Consider the following 22,084-nt stretch of genomic DNA (forward strand, 5'->3'; position numbering starts at 1 on the left):
ACCGCCAACATAGAAATTGACCAATTAACAGCAACGTCTATTTCCCTCACCCTCCGAGTGGAGGCTTTCTTTGACGAATCCGATGATCTCGTGCCCTTAGGCACACCCCATCATAGTTTTCCTCTGCAGCGTCGTCGTGACGGAAAGGCATTCCTTTTCTGGCAATCTCATTAACTAAACGCCTAGTGTGCTAGTACTATCGGAATAATCTCCATCTTAACAAAGAGTCAATCAAACGATCCTTGTATCACGAGTAGTAAGTCGAGTCCGACTTAGACTTTGAAGCAAAGTATATTCGTTATCCCGTGGACCGTGGATTCGCTATATCGAACCTAGGGCCATTGTCATTAGCGTCCAGTTACCGCGTCCGCTTGTCAATCTCGTATCAGCCATATTTGTGTAATAAACACCTGTGCGACAACCATGAACAACACTGGTGAAGATTCATTAAACACCCCTAACGCCAACCCGACATATATATATCGAGTTATTTATGCCTTTCAATTACAGATTTACATAGTTTTAACATTATCACATATTTTTCAGCATTATTTCAACATTTGGTTCCGTTATTCTATCATGATTGTATCATTTTATCGATCTGTTTGTAACAGTATATAATAATCTTCCTCTTTCATAGGTGAAAAAAAATCCAGATATACACAATACAAGATAAGATTTTCTGAGGAAAAGTTTGTAATATGTATGCGAGTACATCATAAATGCGCCTAAAGTTTTAGTAAAATGTAAAACATTTTTATTTCATTTTAATATTTTTATTTCCTTATAATTATTTTATCCGTAATATAATATTGTTGACTACTATTTTCATTATTCATGATTAATATTTATATATCATTATTCAAGTAAATTAGTAGAAGCCACACGTAAAATCAGGGCGAAACGAATGTGCCAATTTCAGTGATAGGTAATAAAACGAAATAAAGTATGCAAGGCAGCGTTTCAAGTCACAATTACTCCTGAACAAATTAACATGTATGCATAAAGAATAATTGGTCAAAGGAGTGATGCATTGTTTTCTAGCAATAAAAAGTGAAAACACTCTTGCTATCGCACTGGAAAGTTTCTAGAAGTTTTCACGTACCGATAATGCTTACGGTCAATAATAATAGAGTAAACGAAGGAAGAAAAGAAAAATGATGTGCGGATTTTACGGCCGCATTTAAAAGACACGATATCATTTTACGTTTCGATTGCTGCCATTGATCGCATCGACACACTTTTTAAGTAGAAAGTGCCAATTAATTACCGTAAAATACCTTTTAGTAGTATTCCGACTTTATTAAATATTGCAAGGAAATTATTTTATCTTTTGGAATTCTTGTATATATATCTAACTTTTTAAGAATATGTATTTAAAACATTTAAATTACCTACTTTATATTCAGCGCTGTATTTTTTTAAATATTAGAATTTCTCTGTTACATGTTTGTTCAATTGTCGATTGCCGATGAATTGTATATTAACTGCTAATTAAACAATTTAAAGTCCCTAGAATAAATTTTAGTCGAACTATTATTACGAATACGTTTATAAATATTTATCGTAATGCAAAACATTTAATGAAAAATGGCATTATCTTAGATCATTTTAGTCACCTTAAATTAGATTAAAATTTCCAAAGTTCTTTTTTAGTTTTCAGTAAGTTATTTATTTCTCTTTTAAAAGTCTTTTGCTCTGAGAGAAGGGACATCTCACTTTGCTCAACGAACTTTCCTCTAAATTTCGACTTTATTAAACTATCATTAACTTTATTACAAAATGGACAATTGTTACAATTTTTATAAAGTATTCCAGCGTCTTTTATTACGTAAACTATATTATACTTGAGTTTATAATGGGCGACTATTGACAATTACATGCTGATTTTCGTTACAATATTGCCAGAAATTTCTTTTACAACAGGTTGCTAAACTTTTACGATCCCGCTTATTATTTTCTTGTTGTACAAGTTCCGCAATTCTGTCATGGCAAAGAGTAGATTTGCTTATGGTTAAATGTAATGGCAGTCTATATAACCGATCAAACAAGGCAGACTTTCACCGTTAAACAAAATGCTTGATAATAGCGTCAGACGCGCTGTTTATACGGAAATGAAGAGTGAGAGTAGCCACTCTATTATTCTGGGAAGGAATTCGCTGCACTCTTCCTCAAAAAAATAATTTTCATCCTTTCACGAAGTAACAGTCCGTGCATTGGACGTACTGCATTGTATAATAACGCGTTAAAGATGTTTTATCAACGATTAAACGTAGTTTATGGAATTATTTGAGATTTGCTACCTGTTTTCTGTTTGCTTGAAGTAGATAATACGTATTTTTATATTTTATATATTGATTTATAATTTACATTTGATATAAAATTTGTGTCTTATATAGTTTATATGTTATATATAAAAATATTAATTTAATATTAATTATATAATATTAATATTATATTATGTTATAAAATATATGTTTTATATATATATATATATATATATATATATATATATATTAAAATAAGAAAAAAATATTATTTGTAAATCGCCAATAATAAAATATAAAATTATAGGCAATTGGAAGGAAATTGAAAGCTTCTTAAAGAATAATAAGTAATAAATTAATTATACAGTTAAAAGTAAGTTACTTATATTGGAAGCATAATCATAATGCAAATATTTCACTATATTCAATAGAAACTCTGTTCTATTATCAATAATCAATATGTATTTACTCAAATACATATATAACGTAAAGTAATACATATCCTTATACAATTATGTGTCGTATTTTCCTTCATATCAATCTTATAATTATAATTATTATTTAATTACTATACATATATATATATATATATATATATTATATAATTATAATTAATATAATATATAATTATATCTTATAATTTTAACTGATTAGTCCATATAAATAAATATTATAACCCGAGTGAAATGAGGAAGGCATTTCGAATTTAATAAGTTCGTTCCACTATTTGCTTCAATAAAGCAATCGAGTATATTATCTCATCAAGTTAGAAAAATGCCATTCATGCACGTAAATATACTACCGTTCAAAAATATCCAATACCTTGTTTACTTAATATTTAAACCCTGTTTATTGATTATTGATAAAACCTGCAATACATTTTTTTATTATTATCGTAATTAAAATTATTTTAGTTTCTAAAACCAAATAATAGCTGATTTCAAGAAAGAAAGTAATATGCGATGACAAAATTGACGACCATAGGTATATTATTTTTTGGGAAGTTTTCTGTCTTCTGATTGTGTAATTTTTATGCTATATATTATGAATTTTTCTATTCTATCTAAAAGTGTAGGTATTATCAGATTAGAAATTTAATAGAAAATATACCAGCCTTAATTTTTCTAATTATCGTGATTAATTTCACCAAGATAAACTATATACTTAAGTGTAAGATGTGCCTTGTAAGTTTCTTAACGAATAACATAAATTTGTAATTTTTTACTTTCAAAAAGCAATCGTAACTTTTTAATTGTTAATTTGTATTTATATCTTAATAAGATTCACATACAGCCAATCACAAAAGTCTACATACATCTATCTTCTACGATTTCATGAATGCCAAAAGATTGTAGATTTGTAACGTATATAATATAATATTAGATATACGATGTGTATTAGACATTTTTGTAAAATTTTATTTTGAATATTTTTACCTCTTTTTAAATTTGCGATATAAATTGCGATATAAACGTGTCTGAGCTGAATCAATGTAGAGTTTAATATCAAAATGAATATAAAAAGATAGACAAATGTAGAGTATAATAAATAATCAAAAAATGGATATAGAATAGATTATATATTTCCAATTTAAAGGATATGGATATATCTTTGCGTCTGCTAGGGTCTAAAGGCTGGCTCGATTACGGCTATTGCTTTATCCCAGTAGCAAGCAAAGCCGAATATACACTGATGACTTTGCAGGACTACCGATAAAATATAGACGAACGCGACGTTTTTTGATGAATTATCCGCACATGTCATCCGCAGTGAAACAGTGCCACTTGATTAAAACTACTGGCCATGCCTGAGCTAGTCTTAGATCTCTAACGAGCATCCAATAAAATGTCCACGATTATACTTTCGTTGCTTTCGTTATGCATGCAAAAATCGCGTGATACCCTAACAGATAGTAACCCGATTCTAAAAGCGTTCCTCTTAAAAGCGATCTTCACGATTCAGCTAGCATTCGTACGTGACGATAATCTTCGTGTTTCGCTAGTAAACGCGCATGGGGCATAATTAAATTGATTGATATTTTACACGAAGCGGCAACTTTCACGCGGTCACGTACAGATAAGAAGCTGTTAGCAGAGCATTTTAATTACGTTGGAGATCGGTTATCGCTTGCTACTGGCGAACTCGCTCGTGTTTCCGCCACAACAGAAACAAATACGATGCCATTGCTCTGGCATAACTCATTGGGAATCGTGTGTGTTTTTGTGTTGGCGAATACGAAACGAACGACTTCCTTGACGATAGACATGAACAAGATTCGTTTTGGAATAATAGAAAGCACGAGTAATGTACAGTAACTCACGAAAATATTCTAACAATTTTAACGCTTGCAAACACCTTATGTGAATTTATTACGTGTATTATATGAAACATTTTGAAATTCCATTCGTATTGTAATGAAACATGATTACCATAGTATTATAGAGTTAGAATTTGAGACTAATCTGGAAATATATATATAAAGGTTAAATAAAGACCTTTATCGCGAACAATTAGTAAAGAATGAGCGTGCAGTGTGTAAATAACTGTTTTAAACGTATAACTAGTGGTAAAGGTGGCCCCATTAAATATCGAGACTTACTTAAACGTAATGGATAATTGATTGTTTCACTAATTTTCTAAACTTAGTAAAATTTATGTTTGCAATAAACATATGTTTCCATACCTGCAATATGTTCATAAAAACTTTACAGTAAATGTTCAAATATTTCTTTTGGTTCCCTTTTGACTGCCGAAGAGTGCAGACGTGCCGGGTGCCCGGAGAGGTCTCTCCCTCGAAACAAGACGTGGAGAGAAAGTGTTCCCGAAAGTGCGAAAAACAGGGAAAACAAAAATGCAACGAGTGCCACCGCTCAGGATATCAAGCAACGGAGAAACATATGCCGTACACAAAAATACGGAAATCCAAGAATCTACAGAAACCGAAATGGAAATCACTCGAATGAGCGACGATACAAACGCCAACAACAACGAAATGACACAACAAGACGGAAGCTGGAAGGTTGTAACTCCCAGCAAAAGAAGAAAAATTAGAACAAACGCAAATACTAGGAGGGCTGCAGAAACAGAAAGTAAGCAGTGGCTCCAAGAAATCCCACTACAAAACCCCTTCAGCATACTACCACAAGAGAAGGAACCAGAAACAACTGAAAAACCAAAACACAACGCCAAACCACCACCAATATACATCGATGCGCAAGTAATAGACCCCCTCCTCGAACTGCTAAACAATACGGCAGGCAAAGAAAACTACTCAATAAAACAATTAAAACTGGACCAGGTAAAAGTGCTGATCAACGCCCCAGAAACCTACAGAAAAGTGGTAAAAGTGCTAAAAGAAAAAAACGCCGGGTACCATACCTACCAACTCAAAACTGACAAAAGCTATAAAGCAGTTATCAGAGGACTACACCCAAAAACAAACACAAGCAACATATGTGACGAACTAGCCAAAATCGGACACCAGGTAAGGGTAATAAATAACATAACAAGATTTGATACCAAACAACCACTACCGCTGTTCCTAATAGAACTAGAACCGAACAAAAACAACAAGGAAATCTATGACATTAAACAAATCTTAAACACAATAATCACAGTTGAACCACCCAGACAAAAAAAAGACATACCTCAATGCATGCGGTGCCAACAATATGGGCACACAAAAAATTACTGCAACAGAAACCCGGTGTGCGTCAAATGCGCAGAAAAGCACCTGACAACTTACTGCCCATATACGGGAAAAATAAACGAGGTAAAGTGCTACAACTGCAACGGAAACCACCCAGCCAGCTACAAAGGCTGCCCAGCCAGAAAAATACTCCAACGTAAATTGTTTCCGCCGCTTAGAAGCAGGACATATAACTACCACCACACACAACAAGACAGGGTTAGACCTGCTTACCTGCTTGCCACTGCTTACTTTCTGTTTCTGCAGCCCTCCTAGTATTTGCGTTTGTTCTAATTTTTCTTCTTTTGCTGGGAGTTACAACCTTCCAGCTTCCGTCTTGTTGTGTCATTTCGTTGTTGTTGGCGTTTGTATCGTCGCTCATTCGAGTGATTTCCATTTCGGTTTCTGTAGATTCTTGGATTTCCGTATTTTTGTGTACGGCATATGTTTCTCCGTTGCTTGATATCCTGAGCGGTGGCACTCGTTGCATTTTTGTTTTCCCTGTTTTTCGCACTTTCGGGAACACTTTCGCTCCACGTCTTGTTTCGAGGGAGAGACCTCTCCGGGCTCCCGGCACGTCTGCACTCTTCGGCAGTCAAAAGGGAACTCGAGACACATATGTATGTATTAAAAAAAAATGAAAAAGGTGAACTCGGAAAAGGTGAGTCGCGAAAGATTGCTCATGTTTTTGCGTTGATGAATGCGAAATGAACGACTTCGTTGTCGATAGTTGTGAGCAAAAAAGCAGTTTCTGAGGTAAAGGCTGTGAAGATTGAAAATTGGAGGTTCAAAGTACTTATTAGTGATGTATGGGTATCCACTCTGTACACGCTCATTAAGGAGATATTCTGTTCTTAATAAAGTTTCAATATAGTTTAATATGGATTATATGAACTTTCAATTATATACTTTAATTATGCTTCGTTCATTTCTTTGTCATATAAAGCATTAGGGTAAATATTTCTTTACATGTTTTAACGATTACTTAACTATCTCTGATTTTGTAGCAAATGTAATAACTGTATTAAAATTTTTAAGTGGAAGTGATATGTATATTTAAGAATTTCACTGAATAATAAAATAACGAAGAATTTAGGATGAATTTAGAACAATTAGTAGAACAATTTAGTTCTACGACACTGAGTTTCCTTGTATTTATATCAGATGCGAAAAATATGTGCTTTCAACGTTTTATTCGAGATGCATAGGTATTAATTTGCATTACATATGACATTTATAATATGAAATTTTTAATACTATAATATATTTTATGGTGGAAGATGTTAAGAAAATAAAATCTTGGAATCTAGCTTATAAAAGGTCACGTTTTGATATTTTTTTTTTTATTTATTTTATTTTGGTTTTTTTACAATTTGTCCTTATGGACATTTGGTAAAGTGTTATATCTTATTGGTGAAAAAAAAAAAAAAAAATAATAAAATAAAACTAAATATAGCATGTGGGTGGCTAGCCCCAGCGGGGTGCCATCTTCGTGTTTGCTAGGTTATATCTTTTATGAACATTTTGATATTGACAAATACAAAGCCAATTACTTCATCGATAGCAAGAGTGAATTATTTGGAAAAAAAGTTTCATTTGTTAAAGGGAAGTTTGTTAAAAATTTGCTTTTATTTGTTTTATAATGAAGATTGTGATTAATAGAATTATATACCTATTTATATATAGATTATATAGACTAATAGACCTGAAGTTCACTATCAAATCTTGAACTATCTGCTCTAAAATATTTTTACATATATAAAATATGAAATTTTTATTTTTGATCAAGAATGTATAATCAGAGAATTATAATCGAAATAATACTCAACCTGATAGATACAACGCATGTGTCATCGTCGGAGACACAAAAGATCGCGAAATTAACGGATCGCCGGTGATCTCCTCGCGTCGCGGTTCGAACGAAATGATTCTTTCACGAATAGGGTGAAGAAAATAGAAATTCGTATGCGACAATGAGATTTATTGCAGAAATCTAACAGAGTGACGGTTAGAACAGCGTGGTTCGGAATATTAAAACAGACTGACTCGAGATGCTACAACGGACTGTTTTAGCGCTGGTTAGGAAGGTCCTTCTACCGAGGGTCTAGTCCCTTTGGAAGGGACTTTTTAGTTATTGTTTCAACAGACGTGGCATGCAGGGTGTTCGGTCTATCTGGTTACTGAGCGGATGGTTTCCTTGAGTGTGTGACACATGCAACGTGCATGGAATGCGGTGTTCTCCTTCGCTGTTCTAAAAAAGAGATATATTTTAAATAGAGATCGCTTTATACATGTAACGCATACATGTAACACCGTTTGACTTGTATAGATCATGCGCGGTAAAGTATAAAAGATTTGAGCTATAAATATTTTTAAGAGTTTTGACTGAAACTTATTTGGATTAGATTTAAATTTATTTTTTGTTACGATACCGGAGAACGTAAGAACACTTTCTCGTAGAAACAAGGAAATATTGAGTAACATTAATTGAAAGATCTGAGAGAAAGATCTTCTAGGTATATAGGTATTATCTTTTCACCGACTTTCCCTTTTTTCATTTTTTAAGCAGATTCAGATTTGTATGCAATTTAATATTATCACGTATAAGTATCAATCACCTACTAATCTATGTATCACAACTCACTAATCAATTCACTTACGAAACCTCCATACTAATAATAATTTTCTAATTATAAAACCTGCTTATTCCGCGTTTTTATAACGTTATGTATTCTTTTTAATTATTTAATTTTTTGCGTTTGTTCCAACATTTTTTCTAATATATATAAAGCACTTTGATAACAATCTAATTTTTTTAATTTCCTGTTTTGTTTGATTGTTCAATTTATTTGATTTCCCGGAAAAAAAAGTTACACTTTTGCATTAGAAATCACTTCCTGTTACATCTGCTACAGACTGTTTAGAACCGAAAGTTAGGAAAATAAATTAAAAGGCTAAAATTAAAGTTTTAAGTTATAGTTTTGCTTATCCAAAACTTATTATCTGCGTATATAATGCTTATAGAAATTCTATAAGTTATTAGCTCTGGAAAACGTAATAGGAAATTTTATTAACGATATTTTATTTTATCTATTAATTTCTAATTATCTGTTTATCATACAATTTTATCAGTTTTACGGATTCAGCACCTTAACGCACCCGTTTATTTTAATAAAAGTATGAGAGATCGTCCGCGAAAAAATGTTTGATACATATTTTTTTTATTAATAACATGCAAAACAACTTAAAAACCAGAAGATACAAGAATAAATTTCCTTTAAATCTCATATTGTTGAATAAGGATCCAAAAATTTTAAAAACAAAATTCTCCAAGCAATCATTTATATATGTAATTATATATGTAATATGAATTATTCAGATAATTTTTCTAAATGTTAATCCACTTTCGCGTAAATTTTTGTATGTGGACGTGTATTTTTCGAATGTGCCATATTGTAGATTTTTACTGCTGTAGATAGATACTGCTCACCTGTAAAATACTTTAGTCGCAACCTGTATACAAATAAATCAGGAACAAAATAAAAATACAAGTAAAATATTTAGCAGATAATATAAATATAAATTTATATTTATAAAGTTCGAGAAAGATTTCAGAACAAATTTTCTTATTTTTATTACATTACATTTTATCTGATTCACACTAAATTCAGCAATCGTCTTCAAAAATAAGTGACATACGTGTGTAAGGACCCTAATTTCAACGCTATTTAATATACTATACAAATTAATTCAAATGATTATTAATATTAAGAATATTGTATATAATTATAAATAAATAAAAATAATTATATTATTTCAGAAATATCCAATTATACTAACACATAAATAAATGAGCACATAAACATGTAAATAAATATATATTAAACAAATTCAAAGAAGCGGAAACTAAACTATCGCTGCAGCGATGCATCGTTAGAAACGCGATTTCTAATATCGCAGAATGACTCGAGAAATTTCTCCGGCTGGATACTTTTTTATGTAAACAAGAAATTGTCGCCATTTCGAAGACGATTACAAGGGACAAAGCGTGGAAAGCATGTAATTGGAGTTGGTGGTGGCTATGAACTCGGCGACGACTTGACCATCTGGTCACACCTGAAATGTTTTCCAGGTCGGAAGATGTAGTCCTTACCTAGCAGCGGATTATTGCAGATGATTTTATCCGTTCAAATGCAATTGCCGCGACAGGATAGCAATTTGAGACGCCAGTGAAAGCCTAGATCGATGCGAACTGCATTCTACTAGATTGTTTCTGAAGTATCCTCTTCAGTAATGTAATATAACACATTTTATTATCTTAATACCAGGGTATTCTTCTTCCGTCTTTGATCGATGGAAGCTTGTGAGTAGAATCGAGTTTATCGATAGAAATAAAGAGGGTTATTTTCTGTATATTCGTTCTTGTCGATTCTAGTCTTTTATTTGCTGTGTCGTGCATTACTACAATGTAGTTGTTTCAAAACTTGAAATTTCATGAGATCATTTTCTTCCACATTTAGATAAAGGCAAATTTGTCTCGTCGGTGGAAATAATTGTTCTTCGTATTATGGAAGTTTCAATTTGAATGCATTAGACTCTATCTAACGATTTTGCCAATTTATGATTTTAAATCACTGTAATAAAAAACTGTGTTTTAATGGAATACTAATATAGGAATACTAATATTTACAAGAAAAGGAAATCGGGCGTTTTATTTAAATTGAATTAAAATACTGATAGGATACTAATATATTAATATATAGCTATCGTCATATTTTTTGCTTCTCAAATCACTTTCTCTTTCGTTAGTAATTACAATATTCGTATTTAATTACGATTACCACACTCACAGATATTAAATTTAGGTACTTTTAATTAGCAATAATCGAGCATACAAATAAATTAATAATTTAACATTATTACCCAAGTGACTGAAAAAATACATCAATTTCTATAACAATGTTAAAAAAATTACTTAAATAACAATAAAAGTAATACATAAAATAAGTCTAAAAGTATGCAAAGTGCATTAATAAAAAAGTTCCGCTAATCTACATTTTCGAAAAAGCTGATATTTCAATGAAAAACTTGATCTTTTATATATATACTTGATTTTATACACGTATGTATGCATTAAATCAAATATCAATAACTCACTGAAGATATTATTATACACAAATAACGGTGCTTTTAAATTGTCGAGAAATACAATTTCTGAATCACTTTCTATCACTCGAAAGATATCAAGTTCAAATTTTTCACACGTTCTCTGATTGCAGGTGATGGTATACCCGGAACAATTGTTGTTCGTGTGGGAAACAATCGGCCGGACTTGGGAACGAATCCAATTTGCAATCGTTTCACCGGTCCCCTCGAAGAAGGGCAACCTCTTTTTTTACCCTGTAATCCGCCTATGCCTGGAGCTTTCGTTTCCGTACACTTGGAAGCAAATACACCGGCACTAGTTCCAGTGCAACTTTCATTGTGCGAGTCCTTCGTGTACACTGATCAGGTACGATCAATTTGCTCTACCTGTTTCAAACAAATAAAATTATCCAAGTATCATAAATAGCTTTGTTGTAAGTTATATAATCTATACAATATATACAATATGCAAAAGATATACAAAAACTACGTATAATGCTTGTTATAATATTTAGCAGGTGCAACAAATCTCCACGTAAGTTCAATTTTTTAAATTGTGTTTATAAAAATATAAACTTTCACGAAACTTCCCCTTAGTTACCTTCATAAATTTTGAATCCATGAACGTGAATTATGTTTACTACAGAAGGGACTAATTAATGTGAATTTCAATTGTTAAAAATGGATAATCAAGTTTTAAAAAATATCACATTTCAAAAGACTCTTTATATATACCTTATTTATCATTTCTTATATATATTTTGTTAATGTAATTCATTTTGTAGATATAATCAGTATTTTAACACTTTCTACTAATTAAAATGTACCAGGGTTATTAGAAAAACTTGAGTTTTAGGGTTTTTATACTGACTTTTACACCGATTATTCTTTTCTTATGTGTATATTCTTCTTTATGTAAGGTTTTTCCTTTTTATAATTTAAAGAAACGTGATTACTTTTTTATATAGGCTCTTCCCATCGAGAGGTGTCCACAATTTAGAGATCAGCCACCAGGTTCGACAGCAACCTACAATGGAAAATGTTACATATTCTACAATCGCCAACCGATGATATTCCGAGAAGCATTGGCATTCTGTCGTGCACGAGGTGGTACTTTAGTGGATGAAAGTAATCCTGCGTTACAAGGGTTTATTTCGTGGGAACTATGGAGGAGGCACAGGTACCGAATTCATTAATTGTCCACCTCTACGCTTCGCTATCTGCTTTCAACTCTTTTCTGTAACATATAACTAGTTCAATTTAATCAAAATCAGACTGATCTATCTAGTTCGTTACAATAGACAATTTATTATATCTAATACTAATAGCAACTTTCATCAAACTGTTATTTTCATATTTAATAGTTAATAAAAATGCTACATGAAAGGTATAGATATTATTCTATACGGTAGTAATAAAATTTTAAAATAAACACTTTAGCTTCAAAACAAGTCAATTTTCCTATTGTACCATTTGTACCTTGTAATTTGAAATTACTTCTATTACTACCATGAAATAAACTAAACCTACCTTCTGACGTAAATTGTTTACAGTGGCGAGTATAAAAATAGGATAACTTGTACTCATAAATACAAATAATATTAGAGTGAAAACTTTCGTTTCTATTCTTCTTCTTTTATATAGAATTCAAAAATACATCTCTTGTAAAATATTAAATAAATTTTATGTCAATATGTAGCAGTTAAATACGAGCAATAACAAATACAAATAATTAGATTAGAATCTTAGATTCTGATACATAGATAATTTAATAAATTATTATAGAAATAGTTTAAGCGAAAGGTAAATTACCATAAAGAGAGTTATTATCATAAACGAAAAAATGTTCAACGTTCATTGTGTAATAAGTGTGTTTTCAACAAGCATTTCTAAAAAGATATACCTTATCTTTATTAAGGAGTGATACTTCGAGTCAATATTGGATGGGTGCAGTAAGAGATCAAAAGGATCGTACGATTTGGAGGTGGACAGGAAGCGGCGACGAAGTTTCTGTTTCTTTCTGGAGTCTACCTCAAGGCAGCGAAGAAGACTGCGCCCGATATGATGGTAGTAGAGGATGGCTTTGGTCTGATACCCCTTGCACAGCTCGATTAAATTTCATCTGTCAACACCGTGAGTAACAAGTATTTTCTCATTACTATCGAATTACTATCGAATGTCATCTATATAAATGTCATCTTCATTACTATAGAAATATATATATATATATATATATATATATATATATATATATACTTAATTCTTCATAGATATCTTAATACGTACATGATGACACATTGCACAAAACAATTAGAGGACCTTTTCTCATATCACTTTGTCTTTTATATTCGCTTCTTGTGTTTGTACATTGTTTTTTAATTACCATTCGAGATCAATTTTTAGAATACATCATGATATCGTACGAATAGCATGTTGATATATTAGGTTTATAGAACTTCTCCGCTTTTATTTACTTGATTGGTGCGATAATATAGTCAATCCGTTTACTTTTTTTAGCAACGCGTAAAGAATAGAAAGATATTAAATAAAGGGTGAAAAATATTATGCGAGCCTCTCAAAAGCTAAACTGAACAACTTGGCTTATTGTTCATTTCGTAATTTCATTACACAAGTACACGATTAACGTTCAACTCTCAAGACACGAATGATTTCCTTCCATCAGTTCATTTATCGCAAAATGACGACACTAATGATAGTAAATTCTGTGATAGTAGATTTAAAAAATAATGTTTATATCATCATCAACTTGTTGTATTTTAGAATTTATGGGATTGATCAATATGGTTGCTGAAAAGCTTATGTATAAAAAATGAAGTTCTTATCTCTCTCTTCTGAAAAAGATAGATAGAAAAAGATAGAGAAAAGTAAGCAAATGTATGGAATATCATCTTGTTTTTTAAACGTTACTCATATAAAATCAGTCACATAAAATACAAGATTTTTGTAGGTATTCAATCATACATTTACACTCAATTTAAGAGCAGTCCCATATTCCTAACGTTACGAGCAATCTTCAGTATTGAACTAACATTTAAAAACGCATAAATTATATCTAATAAGAAACAGGTACTCAACTACTGGAAGCTCAACATCAGGTACAATATTTTCATGGAAAACAAACAAAGAGTATTCTTTTTATTAATTATTCTCCTTATTAATTAAGAAGCTACTTCGCTTATAAAATTTTTAAAAAATTACATACCCAAGTATCAAACTCTCGACCAATACGTTCGTCATGTGCACAATATCCGCGCTATTTTTCTCCGTCAGAGTATCGCGAGAGAAGTTATTGGAAAAATAAACGGTGCCAAGTGAGGCAGTGAGAGAGCCTCATGACGTTTCACAGATAAGTCACCTGTCAGATTCGATTCGTACAATTTATTTATCGGATTTTTACAAATGTCTCTATTCTATATTAGATAGATACTATTCCATACTTGGTCAAACAATGTGAGACAACAAGTAAAACCAAGGAATTCTTTGTTTGCTCTTAGAACCACGAGCGTGTGGTCGACCAGAACAGCCTCCGAATTCCACGATGACGGTGACCACAACAACAGATCGGAATTCCGGAAGCGCATATGAAGTTGGCGCGACGGTGGATTACACTTGTAACGCCGGCAGCCTTCTTATAGGACCGTCGACTCGTACATGCCTCGATACTGGCTTCTACAACGAGTTTCCACCGGTGTGCAAAAGTAAGAGAGCAAGAATTAGACACAGAGGCCACTCGGTGAACCATACACGATCGTCCTATCGATGTTAAATTCAACATTCTGCTCGTTTCAGGCATCGAGTGCGGTTATCCAGCGAACATAAAACACGGAGGTTACACACTTATCAACAATACCGTTAGTTATCTCAGTCAGGTGCTTTATTCCTGCGATGAAGGATACGAGATGACTGGTAAGAATTTATCGTGGCGTTAGCCATTATTTCTCATTGATAAATGGCTATCGTTTGTGGGTAATATCGTTTGATACCTGTGTTGAAACGCTTCGCCAACGAGCATTTTGAAGGAAATTGGTAAGAATATTAGTTGGTGTTGGATCCTGATGACATCATCTTTCTGATTGTTTATTGATCCTCTCGTTGCGGCTTGATTTTGTTCCTGATTCTAGAATCGTTTAAATTGGTTTATCATTTTTAGAGATTTATGGTAGAGATTGAAATTAATCTGATTGAAGATAAGCTTTGAATGCGTGCATGATTTTAATATGAGAATTTTTATGTTGCACAACTGACAAATTCCTGTGTCAGTTGCACTGTGTAGTGTTTATTCATGAAAATGAATAAATAGTGTAATAACGTAATGCAATGAATCTTTTCCTTTTTTTCTCTCCATGTTGCGAATCATCTACACAAGCGTTTCATGCGACCGTAAGCAATAAAAGTAAAAAGAAAATCATGGAGTACATTCAGTTTAAGCAGATATAAATATAAATATGTACGCATGTACATTTTCCAAGATACTCATCGATACGTTATAATAATATATTATGATCAGATTTTTATACTTTCTCTCTAAGATTTCTAATTTGAGATTAAAACAAAATATTTTCGATTTTTATGAGACATTAAATGTTACAAGATTTATTAATGAAACTCCGATATAGTGGTACTAAAGCCAAAATGTTGTATAAAACAATTTTATAAAACGGTTTTATAAAAAATAATATAGAAGGATATGTATAACTTATATAAATAGACTTTTCATTTTTAGTTTAACGCTACATAGACATTGTTTACAGCTTATTAATAAATTATAATGGATTAGTAATTTGCAGAAGAAACAATTTGTTCCGATTACAGGTCGTGCAAGACTGACATGCGATATCGATGAGCGCTGGAACGGACCGCCACCACGTTGCGAGCCAATTCTGTGCGATCCTCCTGCTCCTGTTCCACATAGTTATATTCAAATCGATGAAGTCGACGAGACCGAGACAGTACCATCGAAAACGAACTTCAGTCGAAGTCTTCTCGTAGGCAGTATCGTTACATACACTTGCGAGAAGGGTTATAGACTTTCTGGCTTCCGACAAATATTATGCTTGCCTACTGGCTTATATGATCATGTCGCACCCACTTGTACGGGTATGTGATTTAATTATTTTTATGGAATAAATACAAATTTAATTATTTCTTTAGAAAGAGAAGCAAGTCATTTTTCGTGATAGTGTTTGCAATCTTCAAATACGAGGATAATTTAATTTCATAATTAATTATTGAATCTTTATTAATGTAAATGATATAATATGAGAATATTCAAAGGTTGTTTTTCAATCCAATTCATGAGATATTTATTTTATACTTGGAACTTAAATTCATTTATGCATATAACTGTTATGCGCGTAGCAACTCAAAGAATTAATAAGTAATTCATAATTGTTTTAATATATACATATATAAATTTCAAAATGAATTCTGATTTACAACAGTATTGTTTTCAACCAAATTCTACTTAACTATTGTGTACCTTGTGTACCTGACTGTTATATGTGTGTGTCCGTGCGTGCGTGCGTGCGTGCGTGCGTGTGTGTGTGTGTATAAAAATAGTATAATACATATACTATTAATATAATATAAATGCTTATATATTAAAATATTATTTTAAACTAAATCACATATAATTCGTATGAAATCTGTATTATAATATATCTGCAATAACTGTAGTTGCAATAATTGCAATAATTAATTTCAGTAATTTCAATAACGATATATGTAGATTATCATTTACATTTAATTTTTTGTTGAAATCGCAAACAATAATCTTTTGTCGTATTGACCTCTTAAGGACTCTTGACCTCTTACTCTACAAAATTCAATCAAAAATGTACTCAATTTTTTCGTTATCAATTTAAAACTATATTAATACGCTAATATATCATAATTAGAATTACAAAAAGGCTCTTTTCACTTAAACCAATACAGGAGGTCTAAGATAACTTGGGATAAAAGAAATTTTACATATGCTTGGAAACTGGGAATCTATATATTCCTAAGGGATTATGTGAATACATAATAATAATAATCATTAAATTTTCTTTAACAGAACCTATGTGAATGATTAGAATTACAAGAGAATCAACGTCTCCAAAATTCCTTTATTACAGAAGAACCACGTACCACCGTGACTGTATCTTCCCGAACAACCGTGCGACCAACGACCAGCAGAACCCGACACACATTCCTACCACCTCGAGTTCGAACCACAACAATCTCGACGACCACAACCACAACCACCTCTGTGCCACCACGAAGAGTGGCTAGCACCGCCGAATTACCCGCGACGGTTCGGGAAACCATAGCAAGGAAACCAAATATTGGTCTTCAGAGACCAGCACCGCCTCCGTCGCCACCTTTGAACGATGACACCAACGATCATCCTCAGGACAATGAAATTTCTGGCAGTGGAGTAGACAATGCTCAGGCTGGCATTGGAACTGGTGTTCCTGAACCTTCTGGACCTTTCAGGGTGGACAACGCCGACCAGTCGAGTAACACTCATCAAGCAAAATTAAATCTAGGCGCGGTGATCGCCTTGGGTGTCTTCGGTGGTTTCGTATTCCTTGCTGCTGTAATCACCACCGTTGTAATACTCATACGCAGGTAAAAGCAAATCACTCACCTAAATCCGCGAATCGCGTGTAGAATGATGGCATTATCGAGTTGTTGTCGGTTCTTTTGATTTCTGTGATTTGGTTGCACCAAAAGTAACGCCTGTTTTGTGATGTCAGATTATATTCATCTTTGTTTTTATTTGTTTGTTACGTTTTGCTCGTTTTCTAGCGCGTTGTTTATTCGTTTCTCATTCGTTGCTGAGAGCAATTTGAGGATTATTTTATTATGAGTAAGGATAATTAATTAAATTAATTAAATAATATTTTTCATATATTTCATAGGTAATTTCAATTCTATATTTTGAAACGAAATAATTTGTGTGTGTTTAAATGGAAATATGAATGTTTGATAGAGATTAACATTCAATTTCTAATATCTCTACTTTAAATTAAACTTCCTAAAATTAGAAATATCCTGATATTTTCACATACTATCAGTTATGGGAATTAAACAAATTTCGTATCACTTCAAATGAATAGAAATCTTAAGATATAAATGGTGGAAGCTAATAAAATTACTCTTATACATATACTACTTCCTTTTATCGTATTACTCTATTAGAAGGAGGAAATTTCTTACTAATTCTCTAATGGCTCGATGGCAACCTACTTATTTAAAAGACTGGTTTTCTCGTCCTTACCATTGACTGACTATCAATTACCGTAAATATTCAAATATACGTAGCGTAGATGCATGTTACATTGTTCCCATTTTGACTTTTAGATTCTTGTGTCATGAAATATGTTATATTGGTAATCATCTGGTTCTCTTGTTATCTGCAATTTAAAAATTGTATTGCCTTCGACTTCTCTAACAGGCATTATTTCTTGGACAGACTATGCATAACTATAGCTTCTATATACATACAATACATTCGCTCTTTGACCCAACGTGTGTATATTGTATCGCTTACTCTACATTTGTTTAAACTTTCTTTATTCTTTCATCTGTCTTCTTGCCTATTTTCTTCTTATCTAAACTCGCGTTTCGTAGCTCCCTCGAAATATTGTAATTTGTAATTCATTCCGGGTGTTGTAATTAGTGTAACAAAGAGTTGTTACGTAAACAGTCTTTGCAGAAGAAAACGTGTAAGAATCAATAACCTCCGAGCCCTCTTAATTTCGATTATATTTTTGTTTTTAATATTGTCGACTGGTAATATTATAAATGTTGTTTCTATGCAGCATGCTGTAAAACATTACATTTTAAGTGAAAAAATACAACGTTACTAGACCAAGATATCTTCTGGAAAATTTCCATCTATATCTAAAATACGCTTTTACGATGTGCATTGTGAATTATTTTGGATGCATATTAAAAGTTTACAACGAACTACGCTCCAGGTTTTGGTTGATAAAAGAAATATTGTAGAATCTTTGTTATTCGAAAGATTGGAAATTTTTGAATTCATGGAAACGCAATATATTTGTCCTCTTAGTTTCATACATTTTAGAAACATAGGAATCGCAGTTTCTTTTTGAATGGAGTTTTAATCCAAACGTTAGTTTTTATAGACATTGAAATCATTGAAATTTCGAATCTGCACAACATTATAATATAGAACATTATATTACCATTGAATTCGTATAAAGTAATCTGGTTTTGAAAAAAAAAAAGGAAAGAAAAAGAGCAAAAAATGCGTTATAAAAAAATTACGTACCTTATAGAATGATTTAACACGAATTCTTAACAGAAATTCAAATGAGAGGTTCTATTGCATCTTTTATCAAAACATGAATTATTTTGTTTGATTAAAAAATTGACATAAGACGTACATATGATTTTTGCGTTAGAAAATGTAGAACAAGATTTTTTTAAATTTTTGTTATAAGAGAATACAATTATAAGAAACGGCAAAATGATCGACCCTTTCGAAGGTGATTAACACTTTCTAAATTGAAAGTCCATGTTTGTTAATCAAACCATACATGTTCCTAATTATATTCATTACAATTCTTTAAAATTGATATTACTAACATGATCTATTCTTTTCAAAAAGCATAATAATTTAAAAAGTTCTCTGCATCTTTCATTACGTCGAAGATAATTTATTAATGAGATTGCGTACGATATTCTTTTTTTCTCAAGAGAACAAATTATTGTAGATTATTTTCCGTGACGAAAGGGTTAGAAATTTAAAATTAGACAAACTTGTCTACATGGGACATTCAAACTAATCCTTTCATTGCTGTTAATTACCTATTTACCTACACGATATACATATAAAAAAATTATAATTAACCATAACATCGAAAATTACAAATTTTAAAGTATAATATAACATTTACCTCAATATTTACATTGTATAATTTAAAAAGTTAACAAATCCATTTATACACTGCGTTTCATAATTATAAAACCATCCAAAAACTTTCAATTTTTATGTGTCATATTATAATTTTTATATTTCGTCATAATGTCATATTTCAATAAGCTTAATTGTTCGATTTTGAACTTTCGAATATAATTCTAATTTATTTGTATAAGAATTGAAGAGTTTAGAATGGTTTTATAGTTATGGGACGCAGTGTATATAGTGTCCAAAATACTCACTTTTCTTTAACAATATATTTGCCATGAAGATTCAATTATTACATACATTAACAGATGAAGATTTACATTTAAAAATTATCTCAGCAACGAAAGGGTTAATCCAAACAATTATAATAAAACAATCATTCAAGGGAAGAGAAAAAATATCAGCATTAACCCTTTGTGGTCGTATGTTTATTCTCAGCTACCAAAAAGAAAAAGAACCGTTCTAATTGTATAATAATATTAACTTTTCATATTGACAACATATTTCACTTCGAAGATACACCCTAATAGGATTCTGCAAATTAATACAATTAAATATTTTCTTATCTTGAATTATTTGACAAAGGATGCTCCAAAATGCTCCAAATGCAAAAAGAAAACTGAATGATATAATACATACATACATATATATATATATATATATATATATATATATATATATATATATATATATATATATATACACTAAACTGCAAATTTTTATGCAAATGCATATTTTGCATATATTTTTTACATATATCAATATAATTAAAAAGAAATAAAATCAAGACAGATATTTGTTTCATCTATTAAGTGTTATAATGAGCACAGTATTTGGATTATTTTTTATATATTTTTGCACATTATTTCGCACATTCTATAAATTTTTACGCCCTCGAATTTGCATAAAATGCAAATCCACAATTTAATTACCAGTATCTGTTCAATGAAAATTAATTCCAACTAGCACGGTGCCCATATCTCGGCTGAATAAGATCGCAAAGGGTTAAAAAAGAAATAGTAACGTCCGCAAAAAAAGAAATAATTTTAAAAAGTGGAAAAAATAAAAGAAAAAAAAAAAGAAAAAAAGGAAAAGATTGATCGGAGGAAACTAGGTAACGATCAAGAAATAACAATTAACACTGAGCCCATTTGCGTTGCGGTGGCTAGCGGCAGTGGCAGCGTCAGAGGAAGGCGTCGCAGGGGGCTTGGTGGGGTTGGTGCGTTGAGGGGTGGCGGTAGTGGTGGCCTTGGAAGGGGTGACACCGGGATGCCCTCGCGTTGGTATACGCTACTGGCGCTGCCCTTCCCCGACCAGCACCTGGGGCGCCGCGACTTGACGGCTCGCCGCGGCACCGATCATCCTTATTCCTTCGGCCTCTCGGCGGCCCATCGCGCTGGATACTTTTCCAACCCTGCCCTTTAAGATTATCAAACAATTACTTCCTATATAGTCCATATATATACATATATAGTCCACCATTATCGCCTTCACCCTCCACGCAACCACCGCCCACCACTACATCAACCATCACCACGTACCACTACAACCGCCATGCGCCACCCTCGCGAGTGATTACTAGTCAAGGTAAACGAGCAACGTTTATAATGAGCACCCATATATAGCGATAGCTCGTTCACCACCGCTCACCACGATTACCACATATTTTTAAAGCTTCTCCTCTTCTTCCGGACGCACACACGTCAATGCAGCGTTCACGCACTTTCTTCCCCCCAAGTAGCTTCATCTATGTGTACTGTTCTCTTAGCACATCGTTTAAATAGGATTGGGCACTATCCTTTTCGTTAATGGAAGAGATTCGATTTAAGGGAAGAATATACGTATAGTGAGAAGTTTAGAGTTTGATGGGATGAAGTGTTCTAGGAAAAAATTTGCTCAGTTTCTGAAAATTATTTGTCTCTGAATTAAGATAACTTGCCCATCGATTAATAATGGTTCGTGATTTAAATAAATAAAGGAAAAGTAATTGCTAGATAGCTTAATAAGACGAAGTAATCGCAAATAAACGAGTAATTAGCG

At 32.1% G+C, this 22,084-nt stretch overlaps 1 protein-coding gene across 1 annotated transcript in view; it reads left to right on the forward strand.

Annotated features, from left to right (window-relative positions):
• The window catches only part of LOC132904600 (uncharacterized), a 75,146-nt gene that overhangs the window by 47,433 nt on the left and 5,629 nt on the right, over positions 1-22,084 (forward strand). Inside the window, exons 4-10 of the mRNA XM_060955249.1 lie at positions 11,235-11,467; positions 12,069-12,280; positions 13,019-13,233; positions 14,616-14,819; positions 14,911-15,027; positions 15,934-16,218; positions 17,238-17,733. Coding sequence (XP_060811232.1) covers positions 11,235-11,467; positions 12,069-12,280; positions 13,019-13,233; positions 14,616-14,819; positions 14,911-15,027; positions 15,934-16,218; positions 17,238-17,733 — 1,762 coding nt within the window. The remainder of the gene's footprint in view (positions 1-11,234; positions 11,468-12,068; positions 12,281-13,018; positions 13,234-14,615; positions 14,820-14,910; positions 15,028-15,933; positions 16,219-17,237; positions 17,734-22,084) is intronic.

This window comes from Bombus pascuorum, chromosome 2, assembly GCF_905332965.1.
Source record: "Bombus pascuorum chromosome 2, iyBomPasc1.1, whole genome shotgun sequence".
In the NCBI taxonomy this organism is placed as follows: Eukaryota; Metazoa; Arthropoda; class Insecta; order Hymenoptera; family Apidae; genus Bombus; species Bombus pascuorum.